This window comes from Halyomorpha halys, unplaced genomic scaffold, assembly GCF_000696795.3.
Source record: "Halyomorpha halys isolate HHAL.00 unplaced genomic scaffold, Hhal_1.1 Scaffold2357.1, whole genome shotgun sequence".
Lineage (NCBI taxonomy): Eukaryota > Metazoa > Arthropoda > Insecta > Hemiptera > Pentatomidae > Halyomorpha > Halyomorpha halys.
Genome location: NW_027110341.1, coordinates 36,785 through 55,183, shown reverse-complemented (window position 1 = coordinate 55,183; position 18,399 = coordinate 36,785). Strand labels below are relative to the sequence as shown.

The following is an 18,399-nucleotide window of genomic DNA, read 5'->3' as shown; positions in this document are numbered from 1 at the left end:
AACAACAAATAAGATATGCGATCCATGCAATCCCACTTCTGGATAAACTCCCATACTCATTAATTTCCATGCATGTGATGGTGTATGATTCCCAGGGAGTCAAGTATTATATTTTCTGTCAACCTAGCCACGTCCTGGACATCGACCCCGAGCTCCTCCATGAAGCTCTTATCGTTCCACGGGCTCCGAACCAGAGGCCTCTCACGTTGAAGTCTAGTTCTCCGAAGCCCTTACGGAACTTCTCCTTGAGGAAAGGGATACATTTATCGTAGATTTCCTAATTTTCCCTTTAAAAACCCTTATGCAGGCTATTCTGCCCAGGTCAGTTATTTCAGTCCACAATTACCCTATTTTGTCAATTCTTCATATTAAATTAAACTTTAAAACTTTTAATCACAGTTAATTTTCACTATTAACAACTGTGAACGATTCGAATACGTTGGCCGCGTCCACTAGGTCCTCATTGTTTGCTGGGATTTATTTGCAAACAAGTCCGAGAAACGAGTTACAAATGGACTGTAAAAGTTAATTTAGAAGAAATTTGACCTTTTTCATTCGAAAATAGGAGAAGTAGTGATGATTGTTGATTCGAAGATCATATCACAAATGAGAAAATTCACAGAACTCGTTTCTTTTGCTTAAGGCCGCGCGTCCATTGGGAGTGGAAAGTTGCAAATTCGTGCTTTCTAAAAATAATTAATCATCCCAGAACTTAATATAAATTATTTTTGACAGCTTAAAATAATTCAATAAGTACCAATAGCATCGAAAAGTATCCAGGTAATTAAATTGGATCCAAAAGAATCGATATAGCAGGCATAGAAAAATACGATATTTCAAAGAAATATAACCAATAATTCCGATGTTCATCATGAACACCGTCACCAAAGTTCGAAATCGTAATCTAACAGAAATATCTGATTATTTTGATGTTGAGGATTTCGATATTTGAATTGGATATCATTGTTATATCGATATCAACTGTCGATATTGAGAAGAAACAGCAGCAAAATATGACTATTTTTTTTTAAGATAGTCCGGGTGGTGGTCAGTAAAGGTACGAAATAGAAGGAAAAACTACTTCATAAGGTCAACTAATTAGATAACAATAGAACATAATTAGATATTATAATTGAACAAATGGTAAAAAAAAAAAAAAAAAAAAAATTAAAATTTTAATAATTTGCAATGTCCTCCATTCACATTATGGAGATTAACAAATAATGTCCAATTCAAAAATCTATATTCTTAAAGTCAAAACATTCTAATATTTCTCTAATCGATATCAAGCTTTGGCAGTGATAATAAAAGAAAATATCGATATTTTACTAATGTAAAACTTTGGTATTTTTGAAATTTTTAAAAATAAAATATTTAATTTTATTTCGATATCGATATTCAAATTGACTTAAAATATCATAATCTTTATATAGCTAGTGTATCCATATTTGAATTCGATATTTATTGGCTGGATATTTCTCGATGTAATTGGTACCTGCTGATTTTGTCAAAACTAATTTACATGTATCAAGTTCTAAGGTGTGTAATTTTTTTTTGAGAGAAAATTAGTTATTGTTTTTTTACTCAATGTTATAAGTTGTACTTTTTTAAAAATTTGGAAAGAAATTGTTTTTGGGGGGAAACCGATAAATAGGAGGAAAATATCGATATTCCGATATTATCGGTTACAAAATATCGATATTGAATATCAAAAACAAAATATCGACATTGCATCTAGGAATTTTAGGGAATGTTTACTCAACATAAATAGTCACACTAATTTTAAATGTCCCCGTGGAAACCCATGTACGGCGAATACCATGGGAGTACGGAAGGACTTCAATCATGTTTTTATTCGGAAAAAAGAATTGTGAAATGCAGTGCCATTGTAAATTTAATGGAAACTTACTAATTTAGTTCAAGATAGTTTTGTGAAAAAATTTGTTGAGTGACTCGAAAGCTGGGGGATTATTTTCGGGAGTTTTCACTAGAAAAAGAGCTTGTGGGGTCATTAGGGACCCCTGCGGCATTATGAAGGTTAGAAATTGATCTAATTTATTAAATTTCCAAAAGAAATACTGACACTATACAAAATAAGGAAGAAGCACTTTATTAAAAAAGATATGGCGCCCAACTGCATTGGGTCGCTATATACGCAACATACTAAGACCACTTGGTCAATTGCTTATTACTATTATATTACACAGACATAGTTGGTAAATCTTTAAATCCATAATAGTAACACATGTTTTGTTTTTTTTCTTATTTTTAATCTTTTTCTTTTTATATATTTATATTCATTTTTTTTTTTATAATTCTATTAATTTTGTTTTCTTCTTTTATTTGTCTATATATCTACATCTAATTCAGTCACACTATTACAAGTAGTAAAAATTCTATATGTAGAAAAAAATATATATACATAAAAATCCTATATATTCATGCATAATTATATTCCATTAAAATCTAAAAAAAAACTCAACATATATGAATAATAAATAAATAAAGGTAATAAATATATAAGTGACAATTATAAGAAGTTATAAATATTTAAAAATAGGGGCTTTTAAAAACAAAAACAAAAAGTAACAGATAAAAGTAATAAATTTATATTTAAAAAAAACAAAAACAGATTCAGGTAATCTTATAAAATAATTCTCATCCAAACTTTATGACTGTCATTCCTGATTGCTTCAATAATAAAATTTCTTTTAAACATAACATCTACCTCATAAAAACTGGACTACCTCTAACATCCTAGGTATCCCCCCCCAAAAAAAAATAAAAAAAATAATAATACAATAAAATAATTTCTGGATTGAATTAACTGAGAATTTATATCTGAACATGATTCTATACCTAAATATGTATAAATATTTTTGATGTAAACCTTTTAGATGAAATATTAAAACAAGCACAAATAATCTTACAGGATTTGTGGCCCAAGTCCAATATTCACCGCCTACATCTCGGAAGTATATCCCAAGAAGGGGAGAGACCTAGCAGTTTTGTCAACGGGTTTCTACTCTGCAATGGGACAAATATTACAAGCAGGTTTGTATTACTAGATTAGATACAGCAAAATTGTATTGAGGTCCTTTTGTACTGTGAAATTGTAATGAGGTTCTTTTGTACTGTGAAATTGTATTGAGGTCTTTCTGTACTATGAAATTGTATTAAAATTAATCCATAATTCTGGCAAGAGTAGGCCCACTTGATTTTTTTTTTTAAATGAATCTCACTAACCAAAAACAATTCATCAAAATATAATTATTTATAATGAGGTGTTAAGGAGATAGTCAGGAGTGCCGTCAACAAAGATACACGAATAAACAAAACTTACTTATTTGTGAGGATGTTTAGACCTGAATTTCAGAGTAACTTAGGAAGTTATGTTATTACCTAAAGAGATGTTAGTACAAGAGCCCAAGAGGAGAAAAAAGGCAGTTATTTATTACTTTTAATTTTTGATTACTTTAATGAATACTATGTATAATTACTAGTCAAAATTGATGAGTCTGCCAAGTAGTTAGGGGGAATCAAAAATGGCAGCATTTTCAAAAACGTTAAAAATAATTAATTTTTTATTCGGAGCTCTATGTCTTTACAACTTTCAACAACAAAAAAATATCTAAGAGTGCATCATTTAAAGTAGAGTAAATTTGCTAAAATCTAAACCCTAATAGAACTATTTATGTTCAATAGTTCTCGAGATATAAGTTTTTAAAAAGCAACATTTTATAAAAATGTTGCATGAAACGTACTGAAAGATCGGTAGTTAGTGAATTTATTTTGAAAAATCTATATCTCAAAAACCATTTGATGTACAGATGTCTATTAGCACTCAAATTAAAGCTAGTTTAATAAGCTATAAAGTAGTTTATGACCTTTATTTTCCTAGGAGTAGTAGTTTTCATGAAAAATTCTATAATCATACTTTGGCTTTACCCAAGAATGCAGTCATTGGACAGTAGATAAGGAAGGTTCAAAACTTCCACAGTGAAATAGTAGCTATCCTCATCGCCTTAAGAACATTATCTGGAAGGCTAGATCGGAATGATCTTCATTATACTGACTCTCGAGCAGCTAGCTATACTTACTGTTACTAATACGCATCAAAGCCTGTCAAATGCTATTTTGGAATACAAATCCCTCCTCCACGATCTGTCTCTCCAAAGCACTAATATAGTCTTACCGTGGACTCCAAGTTAAAATTGAATCCCTAATAGAGCTATTTACTTTTAATAGTTCTCGAGATATAGCTTTTCAAAAAGCTAAAATTAATTGGTTTATAATTGTTCCAAATTTATATTCATATGTGAATATCATAAAAACTACTACCCCTACAAAGATAAGTGTCATGAACTACTTTATAGTAAGTTAAATTTCCTTTATTTTGAGTGTTGGCAGACATATTTACGTTTTATGGGTCTAGAGATATATTTCTTCAAATATCCAACATTTTATACGAACAACCATAAATTAATATTTTGTGAGTTTATATTTTAAAATATCATAAAAACTACTACTTCTACAAACATAAACATTATTAACTATTTTATAGTAAATTTAACTAGCTTTAATTTGAGTGCAGACAGACATCTGTAAGTCCAATGGTTTTTGAAATAAAGATTTTCATAATTCAAACTTATTGTCCGAACAAATATAAATCAATTTATTTTATCAAATATCATGAAAACACTATTCCGACAATGGTGAAGGTCTTAAACTCATTTCTAGTCCATTAAACTAGCTTTAATTTGAGTGCTAATAGACATCTGTAAGTCACATAGTTCCTGAAATATAATATGCTAATATTTCAGCAAATTTAGTCTTCTTTAAATAATGCTCAATAAGATTTTCTAGTGTTAGTGGTATTTTTTAAGATATTGAGCTCCGAAAGAAAAATTAATGTTTTTTGAAGGTTTAGAAAAAAACACCATTTTTTATTCCACCTAGCTATACTCAGCAGATCCATCAGTTTTTTCTAGTAATTATAGATATTTTTCAATAAAGTAATCAAAATTCGGGGTGAGATTACTGCATTTTTTTCTTCCCGACTCTTGTACTATGTTGTCTTCAGTGGACTTTAGATGATATTTATGCCTAAGTCACGCTAATGAAGACCTGAAACTCAGGTCATTAAATCGCCACAAATAAATATTTTTTATTCCTGTATCTTTGCTGACCGCACCCCTGACCATCTTCTTCTCATAAGGTTATTTTTAAAACTCTTTTTTTTTTCTTTTTATTTAACCTTATTTTTGAAAGTTAGAAATAAAAATAGACTTTATAATTTATTTCAAACAGGTTTAGCAATGTTGATAATTCCACTTCAAATTCCAAAGGAGATACCATTCAAATCTTGGCAGCTCTTCCAGATGGCTTGCTCTTTACCTTCCCTAATCAGTGGTATTGGTTGCATCTTTTTTGTGGAATCTCCAAAATTTTTGGCTGATAAAGGGAACCATGAAGGTGCACTCAAAGCATGTCAGACTATATATACTATCAACACTGGTAATCAATCTGCTACTTACCCGGTAAGGATCCTGAGTCTCATCATTCGGAATTTTTCTTCTAAATTTAGTTAGATATATTTTCTTTCTCTTTTTACAATAACTTTAATTTTAAATCATTATTATTGAATTAAAGCATTTGTATTTCTTTATTCCTTTTACATTATGTAACTTTATATTTTATTTCTTTAATCCTGTTATTTTACTTACATATTTAATTACCTACATATATGTTTTATTATATGGTTTCAGGTAAAGAGGCTGAATCATATGGGTAGAAAGACTGAGGATAAATCTAATTTTTCAAAGTTCTTAGAAGGAATGGACATCTTTAAACCTCCTTTTGTGCAGAAAGCATTAATAATATTTGTGATTTACCTAGGAGCTGTTGGGTCGTAAGTAATATCTATCACAAATATATTGCCATTTGTTATAATGAGACACTAGAATTTTGTGCAGTAAAAAACCAATAATGTGCAAAATCATGCAGTAGAAATTCAAAATATACATCAAATACCTAAATCCTGCAATAATAAACTTTATTGTTTAATTTATAATATTAACACATTAAAATCTTACCTAACATTGTTTGAATAAAATTAAATTCACTTAATATTCTCTACATGTATGCAAACATACAAAATTTAACTACTCTAAAAACCTAAATTTTTTACAATGATTGAAGAGCAATTAGAAACCTAATTATTACAATTGATTTTGAACTTCTATAATGAAGTCTGAAATTTAATTTTTCAACTTCTTAAAAATACCTCAGTTTTAAGTTTTAGAAAAAACAAAGAACAATGCAGTAATTTTAAAAAGGAGTCTTTAAAATATTCTACCAATCAAAATTATCTTTTTTAATTTCTCCCAAAGTTTTATCTATCATGTTCTTCTGCCTTAGCTTCTTAGTTCTGTATTTAATTACAAATACACCTGTTCATGCCATCTAATCCTGTTCATAATATATGTATATTAATTAAAATGTGAATATTTTTAAAAAATACTGTTAATAGATTTAATTACATTAGAAGTATGTTTTGGTTTGAAAGAAAGGGAATTATACTTGTGGTAGTGTTTATATGGTGAAATACCAGTCAGTAGGATTATTAACCACAACATTACAAGTTGTGGCCAAAGGTCAGTAGCCTAAGTATAGTCGCCCTGTCGAGTAACCATGGTACAGTCGCTCCGTCGACTTCGTATCATATAGCTGCCCTGTCGAGTAACCATGGTACAGTCGCCCCGTCGACTTAGTATCATATAGCCGCCCTGACGAGTAGCCATGGTACAGAACAAACAAAATACAAATCTTATAAATAGAATAAAATCTAAATTAGTCTTATTGAAGTTGTTTGATGTCTTCTTTTTGATACCTGGTTGCAGTGGATCAAAAGAAGATTTCAGTTTTTTGAATACCTCGGATGAATGAGCCAATATTCGACAGTCAAAATACCTCGTACTGTGTGGGTTCTTCCAGCCAAATTTCTTCAATCTTCTTAGGGTTAAGACAGTGTAAATGAGACGAGATTACCTAGGATTAGTGAATTTCTCCCTCATTGAAACCGTTTTAGTTCGGACGCCAATTAAATAACATAAAAATCAGTGAAGACTAAAATGAGTTTATTCTAACATATTTACAAGAACTACATGTTACTCTTACTATTATAGTGTGTCTCTCTTCTTACTTAGCTATCTAGTGCTAGGAAATATATATGTACACTTGAGAAGAGAGGGTAGGAAGAATAGTGAAAATAGGAGAAGGGGTTTGGACCAATCAGATAATTTAGGAAATTAGGCAGAGCCTAGAGAGCCTATGAAATTAGAAATAAATATCTGGGAGGGGGGGAAGGGCGTGACTAGAAACAGGGTGGCCAGGCTTCCAAGAAATTGGGAGTAAGGTACCATGACCTAAGGACTCGTGGGAATTGACTTACAAGAGTTAAACATAAAATAGTTAGACTGATGCAAGTCCATTGTGAGCTGACTGCTTGTACCTGCCTATGTGTCAGTCCTTGCTTTTTTACATTGATATAGAATACTAAGGAAAGGTCACTTCCTCTATGGTCAGTGTCTGTCGAAATGTGCCAGATATCTATAGTTTATACTATATATTTTATAATGATAGTCTGTTTATAATAATAGCTGTTAAATACTATAGCGTTCGATTACATAGGCTAATAACTTTCCACAGTGGAGGTCAGCTATCCAGAATTAAGAGGTGGAGTTTGGGAAGAAATTGGAAAAATTGGTGCCCCCTTCAATGTGAAATCAAGTTAGCGTAAATCACATGTTACGACATGACGCACAAGGCCAACTGATAGGAAGCTGTACGGTGCCTCCCTACTTGCTAGCTATGACAGTTCAAGAGATTAGGTTTCTCCGGACTTATCCCGGTCTGCACCGAGATGTACGAGTATGACTCCTAGAAAACCATCGTAAAGATCGGAGTATCGCCTGTCCCACAGTGCTTCTTTGCACGCCAAGTCCACTTCCCCTGACAAAGAACATTGTCCCTGCTGTAGTGGGCATCATCTCTTAGGACGGTGCTTCAAATTACTGACTTTGACCTTTGAGGTACGCTATATACTTTGTCAAGTCATAAAATTCGTTCCGGAATTGTCTATGAGAATTGATTTGTTTCTCCAGCTGTCCGAAATTCTTCGGAGTCCGGCCATTGGATCATACCCATTACTCATCTAGACCTCTTAACCCTCCTTCTGAAGTGTTAATGGGCACAGCATGCGCCATATTGAACGGGACTAAACATTCTGCACAAGCACGACTGTTACTAGACTCCGGGAGCCAGTACATGTTTATTACTAATGAGGCCGCAGCTCAAATTGAAAGTAAAATGCAGCCCTTTAATGGCCGAATTCCTGGTTTGGGAGGCATTCCAGTAGACAATATCAAGGGATGGACTGTTCACTCTTGATAATGAAACAAACTTCAAGGTCCGCGCTCTAGTGGCCGAACAGATTATTTCCGACATGCCCCGACGCCCGGTTTCTCCGGAGGTGATGAAAGAATTTTCCCAATATACACTCGCCGATCCTTCCCTTGGAATCCCTGGTCCTATTGATCTGCTTATCTACATTCAGCTATTTCCTCGCCTAATTATTGGCGCTCCCACTGAGACTTTTGGGCACGGTCATCTTTACCTCCTTCCTACTGTACTTGGTAAAGTAGTGATGGGAACTTACTCCGATAAGGTTTCAACTACTAATGTCTCATTCCTCCTACAGGATGATGCAGTAATCCCAGAGCAACTCAAGCCTATCTGGAAGTAGAGGAACATTGTTCAGCTGACCATAAGCACCCACGCAATAATAAATGGGTAGTTATTCATGTAGACAAAGAAACGCATAGATCCCGAGGCTCTTGGACTAGCCAGCACATGAGACAGCAATCATCAGCCATCACCACAGATTCCTTCCAAAATGTCTCAAAATTTATTTTATACAACTATTAACAAGGAATAAAGGTCTCCCGGTCAGAAGAAACTTATGAGGCCTCTCAGATTGCAAACACCGGTTAAATTTGGTTTAAAATCCATCTGGTATAATTTGATGGGAAGCCATAATGTACCCTACAAAAGAAAATTAGAAATATAATTAAATCTCTTGAGTGGTGGTATGTTATGTAGGGCAGACGTGGGGTTCTCCATGCTTTAAGTCTGCCAATCTGGACAGAAGATTGAGTGCAGTAAGATGTAGCGTAAAGGAATTGGAAAAAACAAAGTAATCTTGAAAAATTCTCCAATCCAGTTTTTCTTTGTAAGCAGGCTTATGTGCGGAAGAAACAGTAATGCCATATTTATATGACAACTTTGATTTGGTATCCATGCAATCGATTTTTCGGTGTAGAGCGGAATTGCTTAATTTAATTGTGAAACCTGAACACCTGACAGTATAGATAACTGCTCATACTGTAATTCTGATGAAAAGGAAGACACCTTTCACTTCTTGGAAACCTGTCCCAAGTATAGTAAAATTAGAATAAAATATTTTGGGCATTAGACCTGCTCTTCAGAAAAATTATTTAGTTTGTTAAAAGGCTTTGATTGGAGAGCTCTTTGCAATTATATATGATAGCTACACAGGAAAGAGCCAGTTGGTTAGTATTTGAGGGATTAATGCCATATCACTGTTGGTTACTATTTCTTTGTATATTTTTTTAAATAAACAATTAAACAATAATAATATTAATATCAGCATATTCATGTATTGTTTTATATTTTTAATAGTTCCTAATTATAGCAGAGTAGTGTTGCAAATCGAAGTTATATACCAAGTTAATAACACTGTATAAGTAAATTATATCATGATTGATTGATTCCAGGCATAATAGTCTCCGTTTGTGGATGCCAGAAATTCTTACATTAGTCAGTACATCGACATTGGATCCAGAAGAAGGATTCTGCCCCCTTCTCCATGAAGGTAACTTGTGGAGGAGCAACTTAACAACAGTAAGCTTGAAGTTTTACACAACAGTAGAAATGTTACTGTAAGAGATGTAATAAAAACATTGTTAATTAAATATGATTCTTCAGGCAAATATGAAAAGTGAGGAAGTTTATTCAAAAATGATGTTGGTGAATACTGGTTGTCTTATAGGGCAGTTTGCTCTCTTATTTTTCATCAATTACATAAAAATGAAAACAATGCAATGTAAGTTACACAGTTACTAATGTTGTTTTTAAGTAATAGTTAACATTTTGTTAAAAACAATCGCAACAAAAGTATTAATAAGTGTCATAACTTTTAATTTGTTCTTTATATAATGCTTTTATTGAATTTAAATTTATATATTTATAATTATGTGTTACTTGTTGCCCATTGATGATATATCAGGATAATATTGCTGGATCTGCAGTCAGAAAAGAACACCAATAAGTAAAACTTATTTATTTTTCCAACGCTTCAGTCAAAATTTCAGGCCTTCATGAGGGCTGAGAATGAAAACAAGATAACAACTATAATAAATGAAAGAAAAAACATAATAACAAGAAAATAAGAAGATAATAGATAATATGAATACATATTGTATATAAGTATTGAAATAAAATATACAGTGTATTATATGAAGATTAAAGCATTTTGAGAACATAATAGAGAGAAAAAAAGAAAATAATATATATGAAAATCTAGTAAGCAAATATATTTAAAAAATGATTATTATTTAAAATTAAAATTGAGAAACAGAACATATATATATGTTCTCTACAAGTCTGTATCATGCCATTGTAACATCACATTTATGTAATACATATATTTTTATGTAAATACAGTTTTAAATGTCAATAAATACATAGAAAAAATATGAGAAAAATACATATCTATAACGAATATATATAAAAAAAACAATAAAAGCTAAGAAAAACATTCTACTTAAGGCTGCTTGCCAAAATACTTAATAAAAAACCTTTACCAAAAGAAAATAACATAAAAATAATAATTGATATTAAAAAATTAACTTTTGATTTTAGTTAACTGTATCCTGGCTGGCATAGCTTGTTTATTGGTAATACCACTTATTAGTGCAGATTATGTTGCAATCATAATCTCAATTTTTATGGCTTTGTATGACATTTGCATTATGTGCATCATAAATGAGGTAGTCCAGATATTTCCAACAAGAATCAGGTATTGTAAAACTTCATTCGTTTTAACTATCATTTAGTGATAATTAAAGCTATTAATTGACTATAGATCTTAAAATGTTAACTTTTTTTAATTATTGAGTATTGTTTCTTATGTTCTTTCTTTAGTTTTGAGGATTCTTTTTTTCAAAGGATATCAACACACACAACTAATTTCTTTGTTTTTTCTTGACTTATTTATTCTTGTTATTTTACATTTATTTTGCATGCGGTGTAACTTTACATAAATAACATCTGTATTATCAACATCAAAATATTGTAAACTGCTTACAACTAAATTATTACTGAGTTCACAGACTATGTATACAGTTTCCAACTGGGAGGACTTTGTCCAAGTTCCTAACATTAAGTCATAATACATTTATTGTGTTATGAGCTTAATTCCTACTCATATTATATTCAATGCAACAATAACCAATATCTATATTCATACAAACGTAAATATATCATAAATAAATAAACATATGTATGTATACACATAACATACACCTATAAACTACAACACATATATACCATACACATCAGTATTTTTATATTTTAACATGAAGGTCACAACACCTATAATACTTTCATGCACTAATTGATATAAAATTATGTTATATTTTTCTTAGCCTTTTCTGTCCTTTTTCTTTTTTACCAATTTCTTGTGGCATTCTAAAGATATAATCTTATTAATCTTGTTCTGAATACAAAAATCTTTATTTATTAATAAAACAATTATCAGGTTTGTTCCAACATGAGTCAAAACTATGATCAAACTGACAGGTGCTTGTGCAGTATGATTTTTGCATTCCAATTCTTGTATTCCGCATGTTTGATAGTTCTGAATTGTGTTAAAACAATACTATTTTATTTTGCATCTACACTTGTAAAATTTATTAAAACTAACCTAAATTTCTTTTGCAGAGCAACCAGCATTAGTGTCTTAATGTTGATTTCAAGGATAGGTACTTTATCTTTGAACTTCCTAATGGCAAACCTCATCTATACTTATTGTGAGTACTTATTTGATGGAATGGCATTATTAGGATTAGGTAAGTAGGTAACAAAAGGATTAGTTTTTAAAATTCTTATTAAAAAAAGTTATCTATTTTCTATAATAGGCAAAAGAAACTCAATTATAGTTAATACAATTTTTTTTCAGTAATTGCTGGTTTAATACTGATAATTCCAAATAAACCCATAGAAGACAATCTTTCGAAACCTTCGAAAGAAAATTAAAAATCTAGTAATCTCACATTTTTATATTGACAAACTATTCTTAAGAACAATTAGTTTTTTAAATGCTTCAGAGATATGAAAGTAAGGATGAAAAAGTAAATATGAAGTTATTATATTAAACAAAGTGTGAACCACATCTTTAAACTTTCTCAAAAACAATAAAAATGCTAACTAAGATTGAAAAAAATAAAATCATAAAATTTTATAACCTTAGATCTCACAAAAGATGGAGGAACAACGAAACTAGGATTTACAAAACCACAAGTAATGTAAGTGATCTATTTATGAGCAAGGAGGATTTATAAAAAAATATTTTTTATTTTCAATATATAATACTAAAATTTACAAACATGTACATATTTATTTGACCTTTTATATTGTATTATATTTTGTATATGATGATGATTGATGTATAAAATCATACATCAATAATTCACACTGTATATAAACTATTTTGGTAAATTACAATATTTTAAAAAAAAAACATTTCAAATCTCTGTAATTAAAATATCAAATACTGAGATTTTATTTATTAAAATTACCTGTTGCAGACGTATTAATTTTAATGACCAGTATTTATAATTGATGGAGTTAAATTTATAGAAAATTAGACACTTATTTTAACACAATCATTATTGAATTATAGATATTTTATGTGTTTTTTTAGTTTTATCTCAATTATATGATAAAATACACATATATAAGACAAATATTAATATCTTAATATATAATATAAGTGCTTCTAATTATGGTGATGTGGAAAATTAATTATGCTTTAAAAAAAAAAGTGGCAATCTTTGGGTTGGTTAACCGAAGTGAAAGTTCTGGAAATTAAATAATGAATTAAACTTTTATTAAAATGATCAAGCATTCCCTCTTGTAGCCTAATGTACAAAATATTAGTACTAGAATAACAATTAGAATAGAACTGTCAATTCTAGTAGGAAAGTTTATCTATTGTAATTGGAGCTCAAAATCTATTTGGAGAAGGAGCTAACACAAATCAGCCTGGTACTGCCAGGATTGTAAATCTCCTACTATCCTATTACAAAATTAAAATTTTCCTGCTAGAATTGATCAGCTTTGTCTCTCTCTCTCTCTCTCCCAACCCACCACTGCCGTTTCATCTTGTGTCACCAAATCAATTTACTCCCATATATGAAAGGAATATGGTCCGGGTGCGGTCATGAAAAACTCAAATAGTAGAAATATGCTATTTTAATTAGCCAACGTTTCGCCCCACGTTGCAGGGCTTCTTCAGGGCTATTTTGACGGCAATCAATTTTTTTTTTTTAGTTTTGACTCCCGTCAAAATAGCCCTGAAGAAGCCCTGCAACGTGGGCCGAAACGTTGGCTCATTAAAATAGCATATTTCTACTATTTGAGTTTTTCTTGACCGCACCCGGACCATATTCCTTTCATCTTTACACACGGTCAATCAATAATCTTCCAGTACTCCCATATATATTTTTTTCTTGAGTTATAGAACATTGGTAAAGATGTTGAAGTTCTTAAAAATCAGAATCAGAAATTAACTAATTCTATCTCAAGTTGGGGCTATGGATCTGTTTTTTTTTTTTGTTTTTTTGTCGATCCTCTAAAGCAGAAAGAAAAAATGAGTTAATAGGTGCATTACTGTGAAAAAGAAAAGTAATTCATATTGTGTCTTACCTTTTATTACTACCTTTGGTATTTTAAGGTTACCTGTTATGTTTATAATAATATTTAACTAAGGATTTTTTTTTTTTTTCTTACCCTCCTTAAATTTAAATTTGTTTCATATGTGTACATATGGTGAGGTGTGCCATTTGTACAGCTGGCTTTAGTGAAACCTTTGTTTGCCTTTGGGCATTATAAGGTAGAAGAATATCTAAATTAATCATGTCTTGGCTGGTTTACCTGAGTAGATTATTGGAGCGGGGAGGGGCCATTCCCCTGGTGGACCAACAACTAAGGATTTTTTATTTAAAAAAAAAAAAAACTCTTTATTGATAATATAAATATAATACGGATTATAAAAATAATATATAATACATGTATTTACAAGTTATCTTGTTTTGCCTTACGGCATTATTAGATAGGCAACAACTAAGGTTGTTTTTTTTTTTTTCTAACCTCCGATTTTATTTATTTAAAACTATTACAATTATATATACAACAAGAACTAAGGTTTTTTTTTTTTTTTTCCTAACCTCCTATTTTATTTATTTAAACATATACAACTTAAATCTAAGGATGACTAATTACAATATATCTTTGTTTGCCCTACGGCATTATAAGATGTTTCATGCTTGGTCCGCTGAAGGCGGTTTTACACGAGTGGCTGTACTGCCAGGGGCTAACAAGAAATGGGGAGGGGCCATTCCGGCTGGAAACAACTAAGGTTTTTTTTTTTTTTTTTTTTTTTTTTTCGAACCCTCTAAAAAATTGATGTAGTTTCGTTCGTTATTTTGGCATCGTTTATTTATTATTTTATTGACATTGTCAAGTATATGTACAAAAATTAATAATATGTAGAAATAACAATACAGTTTTATAAAAGAATGTAATGTATAAATTTGAGAGCTTTGGTAAGGCTAAAGGTGCTGCGCTCTAGTGGATTGTAGCTGAATTTCATGTTCCTCCCACTACACCTCTAGGAGTTGCCTGTTTAAGTCATAAGCCTGTTTTAGGTTCATACAAGCTATGAGTACAGCTCTTCCTTTCTCCATTCATTTTTCTATGATAAATATGCTTTCCATACTATGCTTAGCTAACAAACTTCTCTTCTAATTTACCTTTCAGAATTCTTGCAATTATCCTTGATATGGAACTGTGGACTCAGATGCCTCTATAATTTCAGCATTCATTCCTGTCCTCTTTCTTATATACAGATGTAAGAAATCCGGTCTTAAGGTATTTTAGTAGCTCTTGCCCTTGCAATATGAGGTTTACGAGCTCATATTAGCTTTGTTAGAGCCTTTAACAATCTCATTTCTCCTGCCTTCAACAGCTCTATGGAAATACCTCCAGGTCCCACAGCTTTTGGCATTTCTGAGTGCAATATGAACTTCATTCTTTTGCACAGTTACTTTACCTTGTGCATGTACCTCAGGTGTATATCAGCTAGACTCAGCCCCAAGTTCAAAAAATAAAAACAAAATAACAATAAACAAACTTGGAAATATACATAACAATAAATTAAGTAGATAGTTGTAGTGGATATCTAAAGAAGCCATTGCTTTTTTACATTTATAATACAGTATTTCATGATGTTTATGTCTGTAGGAGTAGTAGTTTTCATGATATTTGCTAAAATATACAGATTCTCAGTTGTTTGGTCAAAAGTTTATATTTATAGACAAATATCATAAAAACTACTATAACATCTATACGTTCAATGGTTCCTGATATATAGTTTTTAATAAATCAAAAAGTTTGTCCTAACAACTAAAAATCATCTTGTAAATATATTTTAGAAAATATCTGGAAAACTATGACTATAAAGATAACCATCATAAGTTACTTTATAGTAAATTACACTAGCTTCAATGCGAATGCTAAAAGAACTCTGTAAGTCTCATGGTTCCTAATATAAAGATTTCCCTTTATCTTTATCTGTATCTCAGGAACTATTGAAAGCAAACGTCTTTACTTGAGCGCATATTTATTCTTCTTTAAATTATGTAACCTATTAGGATGTATAGTGTCGTAAATAGTTTCAAAGGTATAGAGCTTCGAATGAAAAATTAATTTTTTTTTTAAACGTTTTGAAACAGCTGTCATTTTGTATTTTTCCTAACTATAATTGGCAGGGTCATCAATTATGACTAGGACTTTTAATAGTTTTCATTAAAGTTATCAAAAATTGAAGCTTTTTTCCACCAGGCTCTAGAACTGTATATAGAACAACTTTTAGAGAGCTTATGCTATAGAGTGAATATGTTGTACTGTCAGCCGTTGCTAAGGGGAATGAATATAAGTGCTGATTGGGTACTAGTGGCTAGTCCATACTGGAAGGAAACTTCTGCAGGCAGGAAGGGAAATGTTAGTCCTGACTGAACACTAGACAAACACAGACATCCTTATGATTGGGGAGAGAGGGTAGGAAGAAGGAGAGATCCAGATGAGTCATAATGAAACAAAAGATAACATGCATTTTGGAAACGCAGAGCAAGATTGTACTGAACCAATATGAATATAAATGTTATTTCCGATTCCTCTAAAACAGAGTATGAAGTAAGGAATGGAAATTCACACAGATAGGCTTTTTTTTCTTATCTCCTATTTATTTATAACTAAAACAATTACAATTATATATACATTACTTAAAAACTAAGAAAATTATATATAAACATATTTGCAATTTATCTTGTTTTGCCTTGCGTCATTATAAGATGAAAACAACATGATCCGCTGAAGGCGATTTATACATTTTAGTGGCTTGATAGCCGGGAGGCACACATAGAATGGAGAGGGACCATTCCGGCTGGTAGTGTTAAGGTGTGGGTGACTTCAGGCTGCAGAGCCAGAAGTCCTTCTCTCGGCGAGAACGTCGACCAAGAGGACCTCCTTTGCCACCTCCCAGGTCTCGTGGAGTGGCGATCTCTCGGAATAGGGGCACAGGGTTTTAGCCCATCAAAGAATTTGATGTACCTACGCTCTATGAATTCCGGCACAGAAGGGAGTTGAGCTTCTCACGAATTACTCTATTCCTGGCCCGTTGGTGTGTGGTTCCTCTGACAATTCGCCAAAGGAGGGAATTCTGGAAGCTCTGCAGTTTGGTTAGCATGGTTTTGTACAGGTGTCGCATGAGTGGTGCACCATAGAGCAGGGTCGAACGTTTGATGGCCTTGTAGATCCTCAGCTTGAGGCGGAGCGAGAACTGCTATGAAGTGAGCTGGTGATAGAGCCTGTATGACTTCTGTCGGGCCAGCTTAAGTCTCTCCCTGACATGAATGGAGAAGGTGAGATGCCTGTCGAGAGACCCGCCGAGGTAGAGGATGCTATTATAGAGTTTCCGACCCTCACCCGATGCTTAATTGCGACTACTGGTGCCGTGAAAACGACAAACAGTAGAGGTCCAAGCACCGAACCATGAAATACTCCGCAGGTGTTGGGGACTGGAGGTGACAAGTCCACAGATAGGCTTTTTTTTATTTTAGTTTCAAAACCTCATTTATTTTTCATATATATATATAAATACAAAAATATATAATATATTTCAATACAATTTTTCTTGTTTTGCCTTACGGCATTATAAGATATGACAAGCTTGGCCCGCTGAAGGCGGTTTTTACATGAGTAGCTGGATTGCCAGGGGCTAACAAGAAATGGGGAGGGACCATTTCGGTTAGTGGGCTTTTTTTTTTCTTTTTTTCCTAGCCCCTATAGAAAAATGTTTTTATCGTTGAAATTTTTTTTTTTTTTTTTTTTTTTTATACATATTTACAATTGTTCTACTACTGGAGCATTGCTCCACTCTAAGGACGGGTTGAGATTATAATTTTTATGAGTCTATATAATGTTTAAGTAGACGAGGTGCTGGGGCACACTTCGTTTTCTGAGTTTTATCCTACATACTAAAAACTAAAACTAAAACTAAAGAGTGTCCTTTCACTAAATTTCAATGGTCGGTACATCATTGGCTACGAGGGTGGAGGTCCTGCCAGCGTACTGAAGGCTAGTGGGCCAGTCAGGCTTTTTTTTTTTCTGACCTCCAAACTTTATTTATTTAAAACTATTACAAATATATACTACTTAAGACTAAGAATTATATATACAAATATTTATATTTTATCTTGTTTTGCCTTGTGGCAAAGCCTTGTGCAGTCTGGCATTGCAATTTACTACTAGTTAACTCTTTGGGATATTAATCACTATCGAGAGATGCTAAGTGTAAGACGTTAGCTTTCAGTAGATCGGAAATTCTATTGTAATCTTTATTAATTCAAATGATACATTTATGAATATTACAATATCTTATATAGTTGTTACATTTATGAAATTAAAGTATATACA

At 31.7% G+C, this 18,399-nt stretch overlaps 1 protein-coding gene across 1 annotated transcript in view; it reads left to right on the top strand.

Moving 5' to 3' along the window:
* Positions 1 to 12,817, top strand: part of LOC106691439 (synaptic vesicle 2-related protein-like) — a 25,928-nt gene extending 13,111 nt beyond the window's left edge. Inside the window, exons 4-11 of the mRNA XM_014437206.2 lie at positions 2,933 to 3,054; positions 5,311 to 5,540; positions 5,769 to 5,911; positions 9,858 to 9,984; positions 10,069 to 10,186; positions 11,005 to 11,161; positions 12,085 to 12,212; positions 12,323 to 12,817. Of these exons, the coding sequence (XP_014292692.1) occupies positions 2,933 to 3,054; positions 5,311 to 5,540; positions 5,769 to 5,911; positions 9,858 to 9,984; positions 10,069 to 10,186; positions 11,005 to 11,161; positions 12,085 to 12,212; positions 12,323 to 12,399 (1,102 nt within the window). The 3' untranslated portion in view covers positions 12,400 to 12,817. The remainder of the gene's footprint in view (positions 1 to 2,932; positions 3,055 to 5,310; positions 5,541 to 5,768; positions 5,912 to 9,857; positions 9,985 to 10,068; positions 10,187 to 11,004; positions 11,162 to 12,084; positions 12,213 to 12,322) is intronic.
* The last annotated feature ends 5,582 nt before the right edge of the window (positions 12,818 to 18,399 follow it).